The sequence below is a fragment of the Capsicum annuum genome, chromosome 6 (assembly GCF_002878395.1).
Source record: "Capsicum annuum cultivar UCD-10X-F1 chromosome 6, UCD10Xv1.1, whole genome shotgun sequence".
In the NCBI taxonomy this organism is placed as follows: domain Eukaryota; kingdom Viridiplantae; phylum Streptophyta; class Magnoliopsida; order Solanales; family Solanaceae; genus Capsicum; species Capsicum annuum.
In genome coordinates, this window is record NC_061116.1 from 199,096,180 (window position 1) to 199,117,821 (window position 21,642).

Consider the following 21,642-nt stretch of genomic DNA (forward strand, 5'->3'; position numbering starts at 1 on the left):
CAACTTGATTATAGAAGGCTAACAGAAAGCAGTATTAGAAAGGTTGACATTCTAATAAGGATTATCTGAACGATGGGATAATCTCAGTGAGTACAACAAATGGGTTCTTGCTAATGAACAAAATACTAAAGGAGGAACCAGCAGCACCAGGTGAAGCTAAGGTTCACAAGCCAGCGGGTGACAAAAAAAAAGGGGGTGACTTTTTTGTTCTCCTTTTCCCTTCTAAGGAGATGTGTGTGTGGTGGGGGTGAGGGTGGGGGTGGGGGTAGGAGTAGGGGTAGGGTGGGGAGGGGACCGCACACAGTGGAATATCGATAGAAGTATTAGTAGAAAACTATTAGAGTTTGTGACTCAAATTTTGTTGATTCATCCTAAAAAGTTTGCGGTGCGAATTAACCCGATCCCTACGCTACCACCATAGACCCTGTTGGGGGTGCGGGCGAAGCTCCGCGGTAAGTACCTATATATTTTTGGGCTTAGGGCACATATTATATAAGTGCGTTTAGTAGGTTGTTTTTGGTTGTGAAAAATTACATCATTGAGACTTTCATCTCCTCCATTGTACTCCTCTCCATTATAGTGAATTCCTCCTCTTCTGCCCGTAGTTTTTCCCGTCAAAGGTTTCCACGTAAAATCTGTGTGTTCTTCTTGCCTTCTTTAATTCGTGGTATTGCTTATTCCTATCTGTTAATTACATAAACTTATTTTTCCTCAAAACTATAGGCAAGTTTCCCGGTCAAATATCAACACAGTTTTTACTGCAATTTGTACATGTACGACTGGAACCAGATTAAACCATCCAGTCCCTAGGCGGGAGAAAAGGAAGAAAACAGTCGTGCTTCATGCAATCAGGTAAGATCAAAACAATGTTCAGACTGTACAAGTAAGAGGAACAAATGTCAAGTATAATGAATCTTTAAGGCTTGAATTCCTTGGTTTTACACTATTCTTGTTGAAGTCGATCAACTGCATATAACTTCCGCTTTATCCAATGGCAATAATTTGTCTAACAATCAAAGATAAGCAAAGAAGCAAAAACCATTAAACAGTCGATAAACAATGTTTCCAAATAGGCTAAATACCTAGGTAACCCCTTAAACATGTCACACTTTGTAAGTCAGATGCTTTAACTTACGTATGGCCAGACAGACATTTTAACTTGACAGATTATCACTTGAACACAAGTTTATGATATGGCAAATGTGTGTGAAATCAACTTTGCGTCAAATGATATAACATGTCAAAATGGGCCCTTTTTACACATATTTCATTCAGTGTTTTTGTTCTATATATGAAAAAAGGTCCTAAAGAATCGATCTTCTAGAAAAATAGCCACTCCGGCTAATAATAGAAATTTTTGTAGATGCGGTTAAGCTTCTCTACTTGTGTCCTCCTTATCCACTGGTCGTAATGCTATCACCATTTTTAATGGCTTCATCTATATTCCTCCATTACTTCCGAGACCAAGAGACAAAACACAACAAAATAACATTGAGTTTCAAGGTTAAAATACTCAAAACCAAAACAAAAAGCTACTTCAGATTCAGAGAGGAATATGAACAGAAATACAAAAGCAACAACTATCAATCTGAAAAAAGAACAACCAGATCAAAAAAAATTATGGAAGAATGAGTTACCCACTGATATCTGGCTGATTTTGTAATTAAATTGCATAGGAAAGATGCTCTGTCGGAGATGTAGTTATTTAAAGGTAGGTCTAAATTCAATTGTTTGATTCTTCTAGAGTTTTCCTAGTTATTTAGAAAAATAAAATAGAGATATGGCACCTATTAGAGGAATAGGTACAATTATATGGAAAAAGATATTGAACAAAAGAGAAAATAAAATGAGCAAATAGATCGTATTGAAAATAGAAATGCAGGTCGTCAACGAATATGTAGGGATTGAAGAAAAGTGGAATTTGTTTAAAGATCTATCTAGGTATTAAGACTTCCAATTGTTTTGGGCCAACAATGTTCATATCAACCAACTTTTAATGGGAACTATTTTGAAGTTCCTACCTTTTGCCCTTTTTCGCTTTCTTCAATCCAAGCTAATTTAAAGCAGCAGATCTTTATTACATTAGGAGCGTCCAAGTCAACAGCAATCAAATTGTCACAACCACGTATGCACAGTTCTTTGAGGCTATCACTTGCGATCTTCATATTCTTCAAGGTCTTGCAATGAGTTAACTCAAACTTTTCAAGATTTTGTAGGCTGTAAAGTAGTTCCTCTATCCAATTATCAGTAATGTCCACATAATTGAGGTACAAACTCTTGAGGGCTTTGCAAGCAGTTATTCTAACAACCTTTATATGCCCATTAAGGTTGTTGATCCTAAGGTCTTCGAGGTTAATTGCTGCAATATCAACCAATTGGAGTACCGAACGGTGATGTTCCAAGGTTACCAAGTCGATCTTTTTCAGTTTAGGTAAAGTCTCACTAACTTGAAAGCTGGTGAGTCCCTTGAAATAGATGCTCTAAATTGCCGCAGCTTGTGCACATAGCCTTAATAAATTGCTCATCCAAAAACACAAAAGTGAAGTGCAATTCTCTCAAAGATGATAACTTTATCGTACCATTATCAGCGGGCAATTCAATCTTAGATCCATACAAACTCAGAACATTTAGTGATTTGGCAGCAAAGATTGCCTCTGGCAATCTGCTGTATACCATGCTGCCCTGATAATCACGTTTGTCTACTCTTAGATTCAACTCTTTGATATTACAAGCTATGAGTATCTTAATCCATCTATCGACATAAGAAAGACGATGATAATGGCCTAACCATAGAGAGAACCTTTGCATGGAAATCTTGTGCTTTTTCCTACTTGCTAGAGTTTGATCTATAACAACATTCAGATCTTTTGACCACCAGTAGAAAATATCATCAAAATTTAAGTAGGGGAGTGAATTCCAAGCGCTATCCGAAACCTTGGACAATGTACTCATTCGTGCCGCATCAGTAACATGTAGGAAAGACATGATGTGATGCAAAATTGGCTCTGGCAATTTCGAGATTCTATCATCACTATTCCCTTCCATTGGTTCCAAATTTGTTCAGTGACGTTTGAAAACCCAAACTCTAAGGGTGTAAAAATATTTATAAGAGTGCCTATCATTCTCTTATCCTAAACCTAACCAACTTACCGAAGGAGTCTACACAAAAATTATTACTCTGTCCATCCCAATTTATGTGTAATGTTTTCTTTTTTCGTTCGTCCTAAAAATATCATATTTGATTATTCAACTATTTAAAATTTAAATTCAAATATTAGAATGTCTAATTATAAAATAAAATAGAATAAAATAAACTTTTATTTATATTATATATTATAAAATAAAGGAAAGAGTTCATATGGGATGAGGAGTTTGAGTTAAATTTAGCTGTCAATGTCATCTATCAAAGTTATATAATGGGCCTATAACGAGAACTAGGATAAATAATATTTGATGACTCTGTTTCAATATTGATGATGGAGGGGAGAAGTAGTATGGAAGCAACAGACGGATTTCGGAATTGCCAGAGCCAATTTTGCTGCACATAATTTGTTTCCTTGTTGTTAAAGATGTTCGAATGAGTACATGTCCAAGTCCAAGATGTGGAACAGTGCATGGAACGAACTCTCCTACTTAAATTTTTCCCCAACTCATCAGAGTCGGAAGACACAACAAAGCTTGTGAAGGTTGTGGATCAAACTCTAGCAAATTGGTGAAAGCACAACATTTCTGTACAGAAGTTTTGGATATTGTTGCCATTTATGCCAAAGCATGAGATCCCTTGTGTGGATGATTGGATTTTAACACTCGTAGCTTTAAATATCAAAGAGTTGAATCTAAGACTAAACAGAACTATTAATGACGGGGAACATGATTAAAACAGGCTGACTGAGACCTTTTTCAATGTCAAAGCACTAAACATGCTGAATTTGAATGGATTTAAGGTTAACTTGCCTCTTAACGGTGTAATAATGTTTTCATCTTTGCGAGAGTTTCACCTTTGTGATGTGTTTTTGAACGAGGAATTTATATTTTGTATTTGCTGCTGTACTTTATGAACAAGTTGTCCACGCTTTGGATGCTTTCAAGACAAAAACTTACATATTCAAGTGGAGAAGGATAGAAGAAATGCGATCACATCATTCACCAACTTTTCAAACTACAATGTACCTAACAGCCTGAAATTTCTTGGTTATTAAAGAGACAATCTCTAAGAAACGATGCATATATTTAGCTTTTTGAATCCTTTTATCAAATGTATTTTGACAAATTGCAGAAAATATGACTTCAAGTTTCAACATCTCACTCATCTTGTTTGATTAGGCAGTATTTTTATAATCCCTTTAAACACAATGATCTATATATGTCTGTTCACTAAGAGACAGACAATGGTGAGCTTTATTATAATGCACCAGTTTGAATCAAGTGGATGGAATTATATAATTGGTCTTTCTCACTTTACCTTAACGACAACGACACATCATTTCAAGTTCAGAATATTCAATCTGAGGGTGATTTGTCGGTTGCTTGAAGTGTGAAAACGGCTATATTAGCCAGTAAGTTATAATTATAGACACATGGTTGTTGTGGAAATTGAAGGTAGTCTAAATGTATGATTGAGTAAGTAAGTATGAGGTGAGAAATCCGTGTAAGTAGATAAGATTGTATGGGGTTATAATATCATATTAAGGTTGATCATGTCTATTATGTCACTTTATCCCTTGACCCCTTTTTTTGTTGGTAGTTGTAAACTAGTACCACTTGTGAGAAGGTATGTAGTAGATTCGTGAGGTATTTGGATAGAATGTTCAAATTTGACGGACCAGTATATTATGTTGCCTTCTTCATTGGTGGTAGATGATTGATGCTGGACTATTGGCTTGAATTTAATGTAGGATGTGGACGTAAGAATAGTGGCATGAGATTAATGATTTATGTTAAATTAATAGGCTTGATGTGTTGGAAATAGTATGTGCTAATGAGTTATGATAAGGAAGACCATAAGGTCAAGATCGATCATTATTGTTATGAAGTTCTAGTGTACTAGTGCTTCTTGATGTTTATTTCATGGTTTTCAAGTGAGAATCATGCGTAAGGTTGGGTTGTACAAAAATCAAGTTTAGCACTAGACATTAAGTTTTGAACAGTTGAAGTCCATGAAGGTGAATGGGATGATTTCTTGGTTAATGATGCTAGTTATATGGAAGTGACCTAATAGGCTTGAACGGTGTGTGGAATGACTTAGGTTTAAGTTGATTCGTAATGAAGTATAATGTTATAGGTATGGTGGGTAAGTATGCCCAAGGTGATATGGAGTTGTGACATTTTTCTAAGACTATTACATGTTGCGTGTGGCTAGTGGTACCGTAGAGTTGCTAGATGGAGAAAGACTAGTAGATGTTATATGGGTTGTAAATAGCCAGGTTAAAGAGTTTTGATTGATAGTGTTGAGCCTTCTTATATAATCTTGTTTTTCATAGTAATGAGACATAAGTTTGGAGTCGCAATATTGGTAGGCTATGTCGAAAGTGGTATGGTTCATCAAAGGCTTGGTGATATCCATGTTAAGTGTTAGAATCTAAGTTTGAGTTTTGAAGGTTGAACCGATAGAAATAATTGTGCAAGCATTAAACTATGACTATTGGGGCTATCGAAATATAGAGTGTATCTCAGAAGGTAGTATTAGCAGTGGGCTTTCCACTTTCATGTGTGGTCCTTTGGGTTAACTTCTATTAATTTTGCGTATTGTCATATTTCAGACCCAAAGTGCAGTGAGTGCGGTTAAGTTTAAAGTCTAGTAAAGGATCTCCCAAACTTAAGATGATGGCTTAAAGCCAAGGCAGAGATGATAGAACGAGTAACCAAGTTAAGCGTACAAATTCTAATTGTTGTGCCAGTAAATGGGGGAAAAGCCGTGAGTAGAGTGATGCTCAACCTATTCTTATTTCAGTAGTTTGCTTCAGTTATTCCGATACGTACTCATGCTTTAAGTTTCAGCTTCACGATCATAGTTCATATTCATGGATATGATATGGAATCATGTACTCTCCTAGCTCCTAGTATGATGAGTTCCCAGTTGGTGCAACAGTCAGAATCACTTTCCATAAGTTATGAATTCCAAAATTCAGGTCATGCAGTGCATGAATCTTGTACACATGTGATACTCTTAACGATCAGATTTTATATCAGGTACGTCCTCAAATTAGATCTCTTTAATGAGTCCATCCCGTGAGTGCTCTATTCCTCATGCCTCAGAAGGGTATCAAGTTATGCTTAGTACTCCCCTCATGTCACGCATCCCAATATTCCAACTTTTTAGTGACTTTCCCTTAGGTCGAGATAGTGATGATGAATAATTATCTAGATGGGAGAGAGTAAACATTTCTTGTTGATGAAAGATGGTTGTGTGCTTATTTGAGCTAAGGCAGTAATTGTGGAGTAAGAGTCCAAGTCTATAAGTTTGAAAGAATTTCGAGGTGAAGTTTCATGTATGGCTTGGTAAGTTGAGAATATTTTAGGTATATCATCTGAATAGTGCAGGGAAGTTGGTATGGGTAGAAGTATTAGAGAATATGAGGAAGGTGCTTTACGAGTTGTGTTTAGAAGAGCATATGTGGGTAAGAATATAGGTTTGAATGTCATGTTTGTATTCATACGAATTGATGCTTTGAGTGCTTGTGAATGTCCAATCTGAAGTTGAAGGTGATTGTGGGAGTGGCAATAAGAATTATACATGAGATGAGGAATTGTGAAATGCAGGGTATACCGAATTTATGATTTAGACTAGTACTACAGTATTATGTGGTGCGTCTTGTGGTTTGAGTTAGGCTTGAAGATAGTGAGAGGATTTAATTCAGTTTAGACATTAGTAGATGGAGATATCGGCGTCCATGTGAGAAAAATAAATGGAATCAATGAGCATGATATTTAAGGGAAAAGTATAGTTGAGAGAGTATTTTAGAAGTGTGGCTAGCCTGAAAGTAAGAAGTTGCTTTTCTTAAGGTGTGATAATTCTATCCTAGTTTATGAGTTATATGCCTATATTTCGTGATAAAGAGTAATGTCATTTTGTGATTCCCTAGTTGGATATCTTGTGTAACTCTTGCCCAAGATCTCTTACTTTTTAAGGATACTGGAACTTCTTTAGAAAGGGTGTTGAAGAGATACCCCAGTTAAGTATAAGTGTCCAGTGTAATTCAATCTGTATAGCCAGCAATTCGGTTTGACAGTCAGGCTAATTAGTTATTGTGGTTTTCCACCTTTTCACGTAGTCCTACTATCTGAAGTCCCATGCGTATGACCATCCCAGGATATAATCTATTCCATCCTTGTAAATTGTGAATTCAGTTTATTCCAAGCATCATGTTTCAGATTCAACTATTTGGTCATGGCTCGTTGTATAAAAGTTCAGCGCATAATCTTAAAATTTCTAAGTATTTTAGCTTAGACAGTGTAATACCTTCGTACGATTCAAATCTTGTTGCATTAGGATTCGTACTTGCATGAATTATCACTTCTTAATTCAGTAGGTATGACTGGATCATGAACACTTCAAGGAAAATCCTAAATTTTCAGCATGATTCAGCTCCAACAAGCAAGTAAAGTCAAGTCAGCTCAGAATTCAGTTTCATGATAGAAGTTTAAATGTTTCAGATCAGTTGTGTCCTTTCTTAGAGGACATATCATGTCTGCGTTATTTCCTTACCTTAAAGGCTTCAAAAAGTTCCTACCCATCATTCGGGGATGAATGATCCCAAGGGGGAGATAATGTAACACCCTGCATTTTTTGGGCTCGAAATCGAAGCGTCGTCCTACGCGTATAAACCCAAACTTTATGATTCCTTGTAATATATGTGTGGTGATAAATCCTATAGTATGGGAATATCTTTGGATACGAATTGAGGTCACAAAAATACCCTAACTCAAAGACGAGTAGAAAACAATTCCATCGATTTAGTTTTAGTGGACACTTCAACTTGGGTCAATTTTCGTTGAGTATTGTCACACCCCTTTTTTAACCGAAAAAGATTGAATTTTTAAGTTTGAAAGGGTTATCATTATTAAAGTGGCAAAATGAAGATAATTTGTTCGAAAAGGACCTTTTACATTCAAAACTCAGAGTCCCCACTTGGCATAATCTGGTGTGCCAAGTACCATTGGAAAATCCTTTCCAAAACCATTTGACTCTTTAAACTGGTTTGCGAACAGAGATTCCGAGTAAGGAATTCTGTTGACCGGGGGAAGGTGTTAGGCACCCCTCGATCCCGTAGTTTGACCATGGTCGCTTGGCGGAGCATATCGACTAATTTGGCACTATGAATGTATAAATCATACCAAACACAAATAAAACGATCAATCAAACAAACAAATCCAAAACAATATCCAGTCCAATTATTACAATCCAAAAATGAAAAAAAAAGTACTAAAAGGTAAACCTATGCTAACCTACACTAATCCTAAACTACGCTCCAATGCTTGATCCACTGTCCCGAGCCTTCATCGCGAACATCCTCCGAGTACAAGGTACCTCGGGGCATTCCTTGGCGAATAAGTACATAAGACCTCAGGGCATTCCCCGGTAAAATGAATACATTTTTTATTCAAGTACGATAAACTAGAAAACATTCAACACACATTCCACATTCAACCATTCAACAAAACACCATTCCTAAATTTTGCTCACCTAAACCTACATTGGCCTACCCCGCTTGACCTATCATGATACTATCAAGGAATCAACAAAACTAATTTATATTCATCTTTTATCAAATCACTATCCCAAACCCGAATCCTTTTTAAGCCGAAAGTCAATAGATTCTTTAGTTGAAATCACTATTCAAAGCCCAAAACCAACATCAAACATATCTGCTCTACGAAGGTTCAAACAAATTAAGAACATGAATATTTCATATCTCGCAATACAATTCATAGTACGAAAAGATTCAAACCCACACCACCAAACTCACATCATAGCCGCATTAAAAATAATAAAGAGAGAGAATTTAGGAATGGACCTTCAAAAGATCAAGTTTGTTGATAATAAAACCCAAGATCGAAACTCTCGAACCAGAACCCTAACACCAAAATGAACCGAAATCAATAGCAGAAATTAAAACTCCCAAACTGCTTACGATGAATCAATCGAGACGAGTAGAACCTAAATCTTAAAATCAGCTGAAAGAACAATGAACGAGACCATAATCGTGATATAACCCAAACTCGATATTCAAGAAATTGCTACCCGAAGTTGACTGCGATGAACAAAATGACCCGAATCCAAATGCAGTAACCAACGTTGATTGATTTTGGAACCGCTTTCGGATGAACAAAAGGGGATAACGCTACTGCTGTTCACCTGGGCATCGTGAATCGATCAGAAAAAAACTTCAAAAAACCAACAAAAAAAATACAATACTACCTCCTACATCGATAAATTCAAACAGAATTAAAACCCAAAAAAACCCCTAAGACAAGATTCCCAAAATCCAAAACCGAATAAGAAAAAAAAATAGACTCGAACTCAAACAATTCTGACTCCTCCCTCGTATTTATGTGAGGACGAGTGATCTTATGTGAGTTTGGGTGTTGGCGTCGTTGTCTTTATCTGAGTGGAGTTGTGGACAAAGAAAAATGGAGAGTGACCATCCGTATTGTGTACCCAAGAGAGAGAGGAAAAAAATGGTATATGCCTCCTTGTGTGTATGTGTGTGATTTTTTGGTGAGATTGTGTGTGTCGATCGTGAAGAAGAAAAGGAAAAAAAGATGGAATTCTGTGGAATGGAAAAAATTGGATCCCCAATGATTTCCTTTTTTTTTTGTATATATGCTTATGGAATTGTGTGGTTATGGGGTAGGGTAGGTGGGGTAGTGAGGTGGGGGTAGGGGTATAGGTAGGGTGTGATGTATTTTATTTTGATTGGGTAGGTTGTTAGGATAAGATAAAATTAGTTAGGGGATTGTTATTTTTGTCATTTTGTGGAGGTATTATCACACGGGTGAGGGTAAACGGTAGGATAAGGTAAAAATAGGTAAAAATGATATCGGGGAGGGACGAAATTAGGTGTCTACATCATGCCCCCTTTGAATGTAAACATGAAGTGTTTTCAGACAAAGAAGTAGACAGCGAGACCAAAATTTAACCCGACCATTATTCAAAGAAAGAAACAGAAGGAAGAAGGAAAACCGAGTCTTGACTTAAGACATCCTACCTATCCAAGTTATGAGAGAATCAAGTCACGGGTATTTCAAAGGATTGGATGAGAAGTGGACTATACAGAGTTGGAAAGTCGAGTGAGGTTCCATCGAGGTTCTGGTCCGCGGCTCTGTCATTACATCAAAAAATGAAAATTACAAGTTAAAACATAAATGGAATTACAAAATCCTATCTATACAGCTTCCGTTCGCTCTTGACTCGACTTTTGTCACCCTATCCTTCAGGCGGACTCCTGACTTGCAATTTCTTCCAACTTGTTGCTTGGCTTTCAATTGCTTCGCTTTGTTGCTTGACTTTTCGTTTCTTCACCCTATTCTCCAGGCGGGATCCTGACTTGTTATTCCATCACTTTGTTGCTTGACTTTTCATTTCTTCACTCTGTTCTCTAGGCGGGCTCCTGATTTGCTATTTCATCACCCTGTTCTTCAGGCGGGCTCCTGAAACCCAAAATGAAAACTAGAACGAAAATTATCCCAAACAAAATTATAGTAAAGTAGTATTTCAATTTTGAAAGCGTTTTCCCATTTTCTAGGAGGGTCCTGAACAGAGAGTAAAGTCTCATTTTTCAGGAGGAGCCTGAACAGAAAGTAAAATCCCATTTTTCAGGAGGGTCCTGGACAGAAGGTAAAGTCTCATTTTTCAGGAGGGTCCTGAGCAGAAAGTAAAATCCCATTTTCTAAGAGGGTCCTAAACAGAAAGTAAAATCCCATTTTTTAGGAGGGTCCTGAGCAGAAAGTAAAATCCTATTTTTCAGGAGGGTCCTGAACAGAAAGTAAAATTTCATTTTTCAGGAGGGTCCTGAACAGAAGGTAAAATCCCATTTTTTAGGAGGGTCCTGAGTAGAAAGTAAAATCCTATTTTTTAGGAGGGTCCTGAACTGAAAGTAAATTCCCATTCTTTAGGAGGGTCCTGGACATAAAGTAAAGTCCCATTTTTCGGGAAGGTCCTGAACAGAAAATTAATTCTCATTTTTCAGGAGGGTCCTGAACATAAGGTAAAGTCCTATTTTTTAGGAGGGTCTTGAGCAGAAATTAAAATCCCATTTTTCAGGAGGGTTCTGAACTGAAAGTAAATTTCCATTCTTCAGGAGGGTCCTGAACATAAAGTAAAGTCCCATTTTTTAGGAGGGTCCTGAACAAAAAATTAATTACCATTTTTTAGGAGGGTCCTGAACAGAAGGTAAAGTCCTATTTTTCAGGAGGGTCCTGAGCAGAAAGTAAAATCCCATTTTTCAGAAGGGTCCTACACTGAAAGTAAATTCCCATTCTTCAGGAGGGTCCTGAACATAAAGTAAAGTCCCATTTTTCAAGAGGGTTCTGAACAGAAAATAAATTCCCATTTTTTAGGAGGGTCCTGAACAGAAGGTAAAGTCTCATTTTTCAGGAGGGTCCTGAGCAGAAAATAAATTCCCATTTTTTAGGAGTGTCCTGAACATAAAGTAAAATCCCATTTTTTAGGAGGGTCCTGAATTGAAAGTAAATTCCCATTTTTCAGGATGGTCCTGAACATAAAGTAAATTCCCATTCTTCAGGAGGGTCCTGAACATAAAGTAAAGTCCCATTTTTCAGGAGGGTCCTGAATTGAAAGTAAATTCCCATTTTTCAGGAGGCTCCTGAACATAAAGTAAATTTCCATTTTTCAGGAGGGTTCTGAACATAAAGTAAATTCTCACGGATGTGCATTTCCAATGGTAGCTGAATTAAGTGAAGCGAATTTGCCTCTATTTCAACAAAGAAAATTTGTCAATTAAAAACTTAGTGGTGGCTTGCAGCTGTTGGCTTCTCAGGTATCTGCCCCAGCACTTGTTCCTTTCATCTTTGTTCCAAATCGCTAACACTTACCCTGTCTTGCCGCATCATCGACCCGGATCCAGATTGAGGGAAATGAGTGCTGACTCAAACAATGGGTTTCCATTTTACCATGCCTCTGAGGTGCACCCTTTTCCCAAATCTAAATGCTTCCACGAATCCAATAGCCTATCGGTTGATAGACTTCCTTTGTTTCGTGTTGAATTATGATCATATTTCTTTTCTGTGCTGTTCCTTGGCTTTTCCTCATATAATTGGAAAGACTGGGAGTAAATTTTGAAATCCTTTCTCGCTTGTTTTGTCACAGACTTGACTTAAAATGTAAAGAAATGATGGTGACTTTTATTTTGATAAATGACAATAAAAAGACAAAAAGCATGACTATGTAAATGAAAGAAAAGGGCAATGTCCCATATTCAAAAAGAAAACTTATCTGAATACGACAACCAACTCCAATGAGTATGACATGCATTTTGGATTAAGCTGCCTGATCTTCCTATCCAAACTCCCCATTTGTTGTTGAGTTCGTGCCTTTGCCGCTGAGCTGCTTCTTCAAATCCATTGAAGTCATACATCACATTCGATTGACGACATCTTAAAAGACTTTCGCCAACAAATCTCTTTCTTTTCACTTTTCACTTTTCTCTTGAACTCGCCATAGCCTTACGGTGCCCGTGAGGATTTTCACCAATAAGAATCTTATTTTTATTTCTCTCAGTCACCATCGCCTTATGGTGCCTGCAAGGGTTTTCACCAATAAGACTCTCTCATTTTCATTTCTCTCAACTCACCATCACCTTATGATGCCCATGGGGTTTTCACCAATAAGACTCTCTCATTTTCTATTTCTTTCCTGATTTCTTATACTGAGGGAGACATGTGGTACCTCACAATGTATCATCATATCCATTTCATGCTTAGCCTTACCATTATCAAAAATTGATCTGAAGAACTTTCTTTGGTTGTAACTTGGCTTTTAGATAAGGTTAGAAAAGGATGGCAAGAGGTTCAAACGACACTTGAAGTGGGGGTGGGACTTACAACTTTTGGAATCGACTCAAACAACACATTAACTCATGCCCCAATTTTTGTTGACTGGGTGAATCTTAAATCTTTATTTGGTTGGACCGAGCCCAAAATGGGGAAGCCTACGTATCTCATTGCCTAGAGAGGAGAATCAGGTCGCACGTAGTTCCATCAGCTTGTTCTTTGTTTTGATTGGATTTTTTTCTTCTATTTTTGAACTCTTTCTTTTATTCTTATTTTCTTGACTTTCATCTTTGACTCTATTTTGATTCCAAAAGAGGGATATGAAAGAAAATTAAAACGAAGCTCAAACGGGTAAACAAAGGATGACACAATGTTTGGATAGAAGAATAAAATGCCTTCATCATATCAATCTTAAAAAATGCAAGTACTAAACATGCAATAAAATCAACAAAGGATAAAATATCATACATAATATCTTTTGACCGCATCAGCATTGATAGCCATTTTTGCCATTTTGCCTTCAATATCTGTCAAATATAAGGCTCCATTGGGCAACACTTTCTTCACAATAAAGGGACCTTGCCAGTTAGGGGAGAACTTGCCTTTCGCTTCAACCTGGTGAGGAAGGATACATTTCAATACCAACTGGCCAACTTCAAAATTCCTGGGATGAACCTTTTGGTTATACGCTCGAGCCATCCTCCTCTGATATAACTGGCCGTGACACACAGACGTTAGCCTTTTTTCCTCAATCAAACTCAAATGCTCTAGTCGGGTTTTTACCCATTCGTCATCATCAATATCTGCTTATACAATGACTCAAAGAGAGGGAATTTCAAATTCTACAGGGATGACCACTTCTGTCCCATACACCAATAAATATGGAGTTGCCCCTGTTGAAGTGCGAACAGTGGTGCGATAACCTAGCAATGCAAATGACAGATTTTCATGCCACTGTCTAGAACCTTGTACCATTTTTCATAGTATCTTTTTTATATTCTTATTGGCGGCTTCTACAGCACTATTGGCCTTTGGGTGATATGGAGTAGAATTTCGATGTGCGATCTTAAACTGTTGACACACTTCTTGTATCAAATGACTATTGAGATTGGCAGCATTGTCTGTAATGATCATCCTAGGAATTCCAAACCTACAAATGATATTGGCATGAACAAAATCTACCACAGCCTTCTTTGTCACTGACTTGAAAGTTACTGCTTCTATTCACTTTGTGAAGTAGCCAATGGACGAAAATAAATCTATGTCCATTTGATGCCTTCAGCTCAATTGGTCCAATCACATCTATTCCCCAAGCCACGAACAGCCATGGAGCAGCCATTACATGCAACTCAACAGGAGGAGAACGTATCAGATTACCGTACACCTGACATTGATGACATTTTTGAACAAATTGAATAGAATCCTCTCCATAGTAAGCCAGTAATAACCTGGTCAAAGAATCTTCTTTGACAAGACATGACCATTCATATGCGACCCACATACTTCAGAGTATATTTCAACCATGATTGACGAGGCTTCTCTTGCATCTACACACCTCAAAAGTCCCAAATCTAGGGTTCTCTTATATAAGATTCCCCCAATTAAGAAAAATCCACTAGCCAAACGCCTAATAGTCCTCTTTTGATAGTTGGTGGCATATGCTGGGTATTCTCCCGACTGAATGTATCGCTTGATATCCAAGAACTAGGGTTCTCCATCGAGCTCTTCTTCAACCGCATTACAGTAAGCATGCTGATCACGACTTTATGTATACACTGGATCGATGTAGGCTTTATCAGGATGTTTGAGCATTGAAGATAGAGTGGCTAAAGCATCAACAATTTCATTATGAATCCTTGGAATATGCCTAAATTTTACTAACACAAACCATTGACATAGCTCCTGTAAGCATTGTCGATACGGGATGAGCTTCAAATCTCGCGTCTCCCAATTGCCTTGAATTTGATGGAAGCAAATCCAAATCTCCCAACACCAATGATTCTTGGACTCCCATATCAACAGCTAACCTCAAACCAAGAATACAGGCTTTATACTCTGCCATATTGTTAGTACAGTAGAATCTAAGTTGTGCTGTTACCGAGAAATGTTGTCCCGATTCAGAGATAAGAACCACACCTATTCCAACTTCTTTCATAGTGACATCTCTATTGAAGAACAACTTCCAACCTGGATCAACATCTATAACGACTTCATAGACACACGACACTTCTTCGTCAGGAAAATATGTCTTTAATGGCTCATACTCTTCATCGATGGGATTCTCAGCAAGATGATCTGCTAAGGCTTGGGATTTCATGGCAGTTCGAGTCACATATACGATGTCAAACTCGGTAAGTAATATTTTCCACTTTGCCAATCGACTCGTCGGCATAGGCTTCTGAAAGATATAATTCAAAGGATCCATACGGGAGATGAGATAAGTAGTATAGGATGAGAGATAATGCTTCAACTTTTGTGCTACCCAAGTTATGGCACAACACGTCCTTTCAAGAAGAGTATACCTGGCCTCATATGTGGTGAACTTCTTGCTAAGATAATAAATAGCCTGCTCCTTTTTGCCTGTGATATCATGTTGACCCAGGACACAACCAAAAGAATTGTCCATGACTGATAAATATAAGATCAAAGGCCTACAAGGCTCCGGGGGTATCAGAATGGGCGGATTTGACAAATATCTTTTGATTCGATCGAACGCTTCCTGACATTCTTCATTCCATTTTACTGCAACACTCTTTTTCAGCAACTTGAATATGGGCTCACAAGTGGTTGTGAGTTGAGCAATAAACCTGCTAATGTAGTTCAGTCTACCAAGCAAACGCATCACCTCCATCCTATTGTTGGGCGGGGGTAAATCCTGAATGGCTTTGATTTTCAAGGGATCCAATTCAATCCCCCGACGGCTGACTACAAACCCCAACAGCTTTCTAGACAGAACTCTAAATTCATATTTTGCCGGGTTGAGCTTGAGATTATACCTGCGAAGCCTTTCAAAGAACTTTTTTAAATCTTTAACATGGTCGGCTTGACTTTTTGACTTAATAATCACATCATCCACATAGACCTCAATCTCCTTATGCATCATATCATCAAACATAGTGGTCATGACTCTCATGTATGTTGCTCCAGCATTCTTCAAATCGAACGACATCACTCGATAATAATAAGTCCCTCATGGTATGATAAAAGACGTCTTCTCCGCGTCTTCATCATCCATAATGATCTGGTGATATCCGGCATTGCAATCCACAAAAGAGGCAACCTCGTGTTTAGCACAGTTGTTTAGAAAAATATGGATGTTAGGTAGTAGAAAATCATCTTTCGGACTTGCTCTGTTCAAATCACGGTAATCAAAACACACTCAAATTTTTCCATCTTTCTTTGGTACGGGAACAACATTGGATAACCACATGGGATGACAAGCCACTCGAATTACTTTGGCTTCAAGTTGTTTCATGATTTCCTCTTTGATTTTAATACTTACATCAGTTTTAAACTTTCTCAACTTCTGTTTGACAGGAGGGAATGCGGGATCAGTTGGCAATTTGTGAGCCACTAATTCAGTGCTTAAACCAGGCATATCATCATAAGATCATGCAAAAACATCCTTATAATCAATTAATGCTTAAATCATTCCATCTCTTAGCTATGGCAAAGCATGTACACTAATTTTAGTTTCCCTAACATCTTCTTGATCCCCTAGACTTATTGGCTCAGTCTCATTTAAATTAGGATTTGGTTTGTCTTCAAACTATTCCAACTCTTTGCTTATTTCTTCTAGTGCTTTTTCTTCATCATATTCCCCATCCTGCTTCATTACATCTTGATTAGTTTGGATTTTAAGGTCAGGCTGAAAATTCCGCATGCATGTCATGTCATTAGAATCTTAAAGAGAACTATCTATAAAAAAAAAGAAAAACAAAATATATTAGACACGAATCAAAAGGGACATTGCATTTCATTAAATAAAAAGATAGAAGGGTTTAAACATAGATGCCAACATAACATAAACAAACTAAAATCCGAATTACAATCCTGAAATAACTCGGATAAACAGAAAGAAAAACAAAATAAACTACCAAAACTCCCTCCTGACGGGGAGAGGAGTGACTTCCCAATTATTGAGTCGGGCGGCTGGACCTATGAATTGGACGTCTACCATACTGGTGCCTTCTCCTGCTTCAACCATATCAACTTCAATAAAAAGGTTCTGGCAGTTATCAACTAAATCAACTTCAAATTCCACATGCTTAGTGACACCGCTCTTAACAAATGATTCACTGAGTAGTGGCATTGGGCGAGAGAGTGACCATGTTTTCTTTTTCCTTCCCCTGACTTTCTTCAGATCTTTAACTGTAGGCTCAAATCCCAGACCAAACGTGCCCACGTTCTCACTCAAACATATGGGATGAACTATACCGTGCAGAGATGCTCCCAAACCCTTTCCTGGATCAAATCTGTATTTTCAAAGTTCACTCACCATCATGATAGAAGCGGAAGACACTTGCGGTCCCGGTATAACTTGCCATTCAAGGATACGATTCACTGGCACTGTATCAAAAATTTGATAGAAGAATGTCTCCTCTACATTATTTGCTTCAATAAGAGACAGGGGAGAATCTTTACAGGCGGAAAAATCTCCTTCACCATGAATAACCACTTCTTGCCTATCATGCTCAAACTTAATCATTTGGTGCAGTGTAGATGCCATCGGCTTGGCCTTGTGGATCCACGGCCTTCCAAACAACAGATTTTAAGAGGAGTCTATATTCAATACTTAGAACTGTATGGCAAATTCAACAGGCCCTATGATCAATATTAGTTCTAGTTCGCCAATGGAGTTTAATGTTGCACCATCAAAAGCCCTGACACATACATTGTTGGGCCTGATCCTATCAGCACCAATATTCAACTTTTGTAAAGTAGAAATAGGGAAGATATTTGCACCTGAACCTACGTCAATCATAACATGAGTGACGTAGAAATCTTCACACTTCACTATAATGTAAAGGCCCCGGTTATGCCGTGTACCTTCAATAACCAATTCATCGTTAGAAAAGCTGATCCGATTGACCTCAAAGATTTTTTCGACCATTTTCTCAAGCTGATTTATTATAATCTCCCTAGGAACATATGCTTCATTTAATACCTTCAGTAAAATATCATGATGCTCCTTGGAGTGCAACAACAAAGATAAGAGGGAAATTTGAGCAGGGGTTTTCTTCAACTGGTCTATTATTGAATACTCTGGCAATTTTATCTTTTTCAAAAATTCTTCAGCTTCTTCTTCGGTGATAGGATTTTTGATAGATGATGGTCCACTCACAATTGGCTTGAACTTTCTTAAACTTTCAGGAATGAAGCATCTTTCTGACCTAGTCAAACCCCCTACCTCATCTACATCTTCCACTACTTCTTTCCCGTGATAGGTCATTACAGTCTGCCCATAATTCCAGGAACCCTTTTTATATCAACTATTGGAGGTTGGGTCACCGGTTTGAGGACAATAGGCGCTGTCAGTGCTCCTTTCACCGTCAAGATGAGCTGACTCAAATCTCCTACCACTGTAAAATTAGGTTTATCCTGACTTAAATAAACAAACCTTCTGGCATATTGTACTATGATCAGGGGTTTCTTTGTGCTTTCTTGGGCTTTATCTTCTCTCATTCCTTCCTAGCTCAATGACATTGCTTTTAAAGACTTTTCTATATTCACCGATCTCTCCTCAATGTTCTGTACCTTGACAATAGGCTTATAACACCTTGAAGACTCTTTCCTATCATACATCAATTCTAACATATTGGTTTCAGCATGGGTTGGCAGCAGATTCTGGTTAATGTTTGGACCCTTCGGGGCCTGGACCAGCATCTGATTTGTGTTAATTAAATCTTGGACAGCTCTCTTTAAATGCCAACATTTCTCGATATCATGGCCTGGCATGTAGAGCAGTACACAAACCTTAAAGAATAATCAAGATTCCTCGGTGGTGGGTTTGAAAGCCTTCCTTGAATTGGGCTTAAGACCTTCAACTTTCTTAACCTATTAAACAGGCTAGCATATGACTCCCCAAGAGGTGTCAATTGATTTTTGACTGCCTTCTCTTTCTTATACTCGAGCCTAGGTTGAAAACCAGGTCTGGAGGGGTTTTGGAAATTTGGTGGAGCGAATGGGCAATTTTATGGAGGTTGCGTGCACCACTGTGGGTAAGAAGGGGTTTGGGCATATGGCTGTGCGCTATATACTGGGTACGGGGGTGGTGGAATGGAATATAAAGATTTTGTGGAGGGTAGTAATGATGGGAAGGAATATATGGAGCTTGGGCATAGACTTGGGCTTAGGATTGGGGATAGGGGTGAGGTGGTCTTTTGGGATATGAATGGGTTCCAGCTACGACAGTCGCCATGTCCTCTTTCTTTTTTTTACCTCTGACTGCACCAGATCCACCTTGAATCGCTTGTGTGGTGGCTTTTAATGCGGCAAAACTCACTATTCGGCCGGTCTTGATTCCGTCCTCTATCATCTCCCCCATTTTGAGGACTTTAATAAAAGACTTTCCTATTGCTAGAAGTAAATGTTGAAAATAGGTCTTATCTTGTGCCTGAATGAAAACCTCTGCCAACTTACTTTCTTCCATTGGAGGCTTTACCCTGGCGGTCTGTTCATGCCACCTTATTGCGTATTCCCTAAAACCTTCAGTGCTTTTCTTCTTCATGTTGACCAAGGCTTTTTCATTCAGAATCAGGTCGATGTTATACTGAAAATATTGAACAAACTCAGAAGCTAAGCCATCCCAGCTGTTTTACTTGTCGATATCTTGGTTGATAAACCATTCTGAAGCCAGATCAGAAAGAATCTCACCAAAGAAGGATATGAGCAGCTCTTCCCTTCCTCCTGCAGCCCTCAACTGGTTGCAATAACGTCTCAAGTGTTCCACGGGATCACCGTGCCTTGCATACTTCTCGAACTTGGGCATTTCAAAATCGAGGGGAAGGTTTATGTCTGGGAACATGCAAAGATCTTTATAGGAAACGCTCTTATAATCTCCGATTCCCTACAAATTCCTTATAGCCTGTTCTAAACTTTTCAACTTCCGTGCTATGACTTCCTGTTCCTCTGTTGTGACAGGTTTCTCCGTATCAAATGGAAATACAGGTGGCTCAGTGTACCCATATGGTTCATTCATTCTCAAAGTAGGCTCCGGGGCACAATACTGACTATCTGGAACCTTCAATACTAGCTCACTGGTAGACCTAGGAAGCCCCATTATGGGATGCACAACATATATAGGAGCTTCAGGTGGTGGCGGAGCCACGAATACCGGTGTGATCGGTGGCGCCGGCTGAGCAGCGGGTCTTGATTGGGGAGCTGCCAAGGGCACACCAGGACTGCCAAGATAATAATGTTGCAGAGTGAATCCTGGCGCCTGCTCAGGCAACTCAGTAGGAGCAAAGAATTGCGCCTGAGAAAACGGTGGGCAATTAGAGATATTCCCAAGACCTTCAAAAAGAGGAGGAGGAGGCATTCTTCTGGCCCATGCCCGGTGCAAATCTATCAGTTATTGCCTGAGCCTTACTACCTCATCATTGTGTTCTGAACTTTCTTCCCTGTGATCCTGATCCGGGTCGGTGAGCGAATTTTCAATCTCCCTGCTAGCCATGGCGAGCTTTGCTTTGGATCTAGTGAAGTATGAGTGACTAGCCAGAGTGCTGCAAACCTACCACTGTTATCTGAAAGAACATGCTCATCAAAGACGACATCCGTTAGGATTAGGGCACGCAACAAGCATGGGAATCACATTGGTAAAATTGTCCTAAATTCATGTTCATTTCCACCATCTTTTGAGGGTAGCGAGGTCATTTTAACATCATCCCAATTTTTATCTACACTTATTATTATTATTATTTTTTATTATTTTTTTCTTTCCCTCTTTTTTTTTCGTATCAATCTCTGTTCTTTTCCTTTCTTGTCTCATCATCCTTTCTTTCTTTTGTTCTCTTGATATCTACCTTCATTTTATCATTCTTTATGACTTTTGGTTTTCTTTTTCTTTTAAAAAAAATGAAAAACAACGAAACAAAATGATTAGATTGAACCCAAAAGCAGGTTGCCTACGTATCATGTTGTACATGAATCAGATCTTGCGTAGTTCAGGCAGCATATGCATAAACATTACATAATTGAATTTTTTTTTTCTCGAAAATGAAAACAAACAAACAAAATAAATACGTAACCACATAACATTTGATGAAAGAAAGAAACAAAACACGCAACGAATTTAGGACTGCTTTAAAAACTAAACAACAAATACGAAATAATATTCTAGACCCCCTAAGACGACATACGTGAAATTACTGATAAAGATCCTAATACCAAAATAACTTGACTTCGACTTAAAACTGACGCCACCCTACAATGACAGAAACATAAAGGACTTAAGCCGAATAAAGATAAGAAATGTTCTTTCATACTGGTGCTCTGCGTGATAACCCTGGCTGAGATGGACCTACCTGTGAAGTTCTCTTTCTCCCGTTCAAACTTTGTAGCATATCCTATATGCAAATGCTCCATCATCCATAATTGCAATATCAGGTTACTGCCCTAAAAAAATCTCAC

The 21,642-nt window shown here is 38.2% G+C and overlaps 1 protein-coding gene across 1 annotated transcript; it reads right to left on the reverse strand.

Annotated features, from left to right (window-relative positions):
* Window positions 1–943: 943 nt before the first annotated feature.
* On the reverse strand, window positions 944–3,045 carry LOC107873985 (putative F-box/FBD/LRR-repeat protein At4g13965). Its single transcript, XM_016720894.2, has 3 exons — window positions 2,448–3,045; window positions 2,022–2,359; window positions 944–1,006 (listed from the first exon to the last, which is right to left on the reverse strand). The coding sequence occupies exons 1-3, from the start codon at window positions 3,043–3,045 to the stop codon at window positions 944–946; spliced, it is 999 nt and encodes a 332-aa protein (XP_016576380.2).
* Between the last annotated feature and the right edge of the window lie 18,597 nt (window positions 3,046–21,642).

Excerpts from the sequence above, each read along its gene's own strand:
- LOC107873985 (XM_016720894.2), bottom strand. The coding sequence starts at position 3,045 with ATGGAAGGGAATAGTGATGATAGAATCTCGAAATTGCCAGAGCCAATT. Across the intron at positions 2,360-2,447 it reads AGGGACTCACCAGCTTTCAA|CAATTAACCTCGAAGACCTT; the intron begins GTTAGTGAGACT and ends TTGATATTGCAG. Across the intron at positions 1,007-2,021 it reads AAAGCGAAAAAGGGCAAAAG|ACAAATTATTGCCATTGGAT; the intron begins GTAGGAACTTCA and ends TTTGATTGTTAG.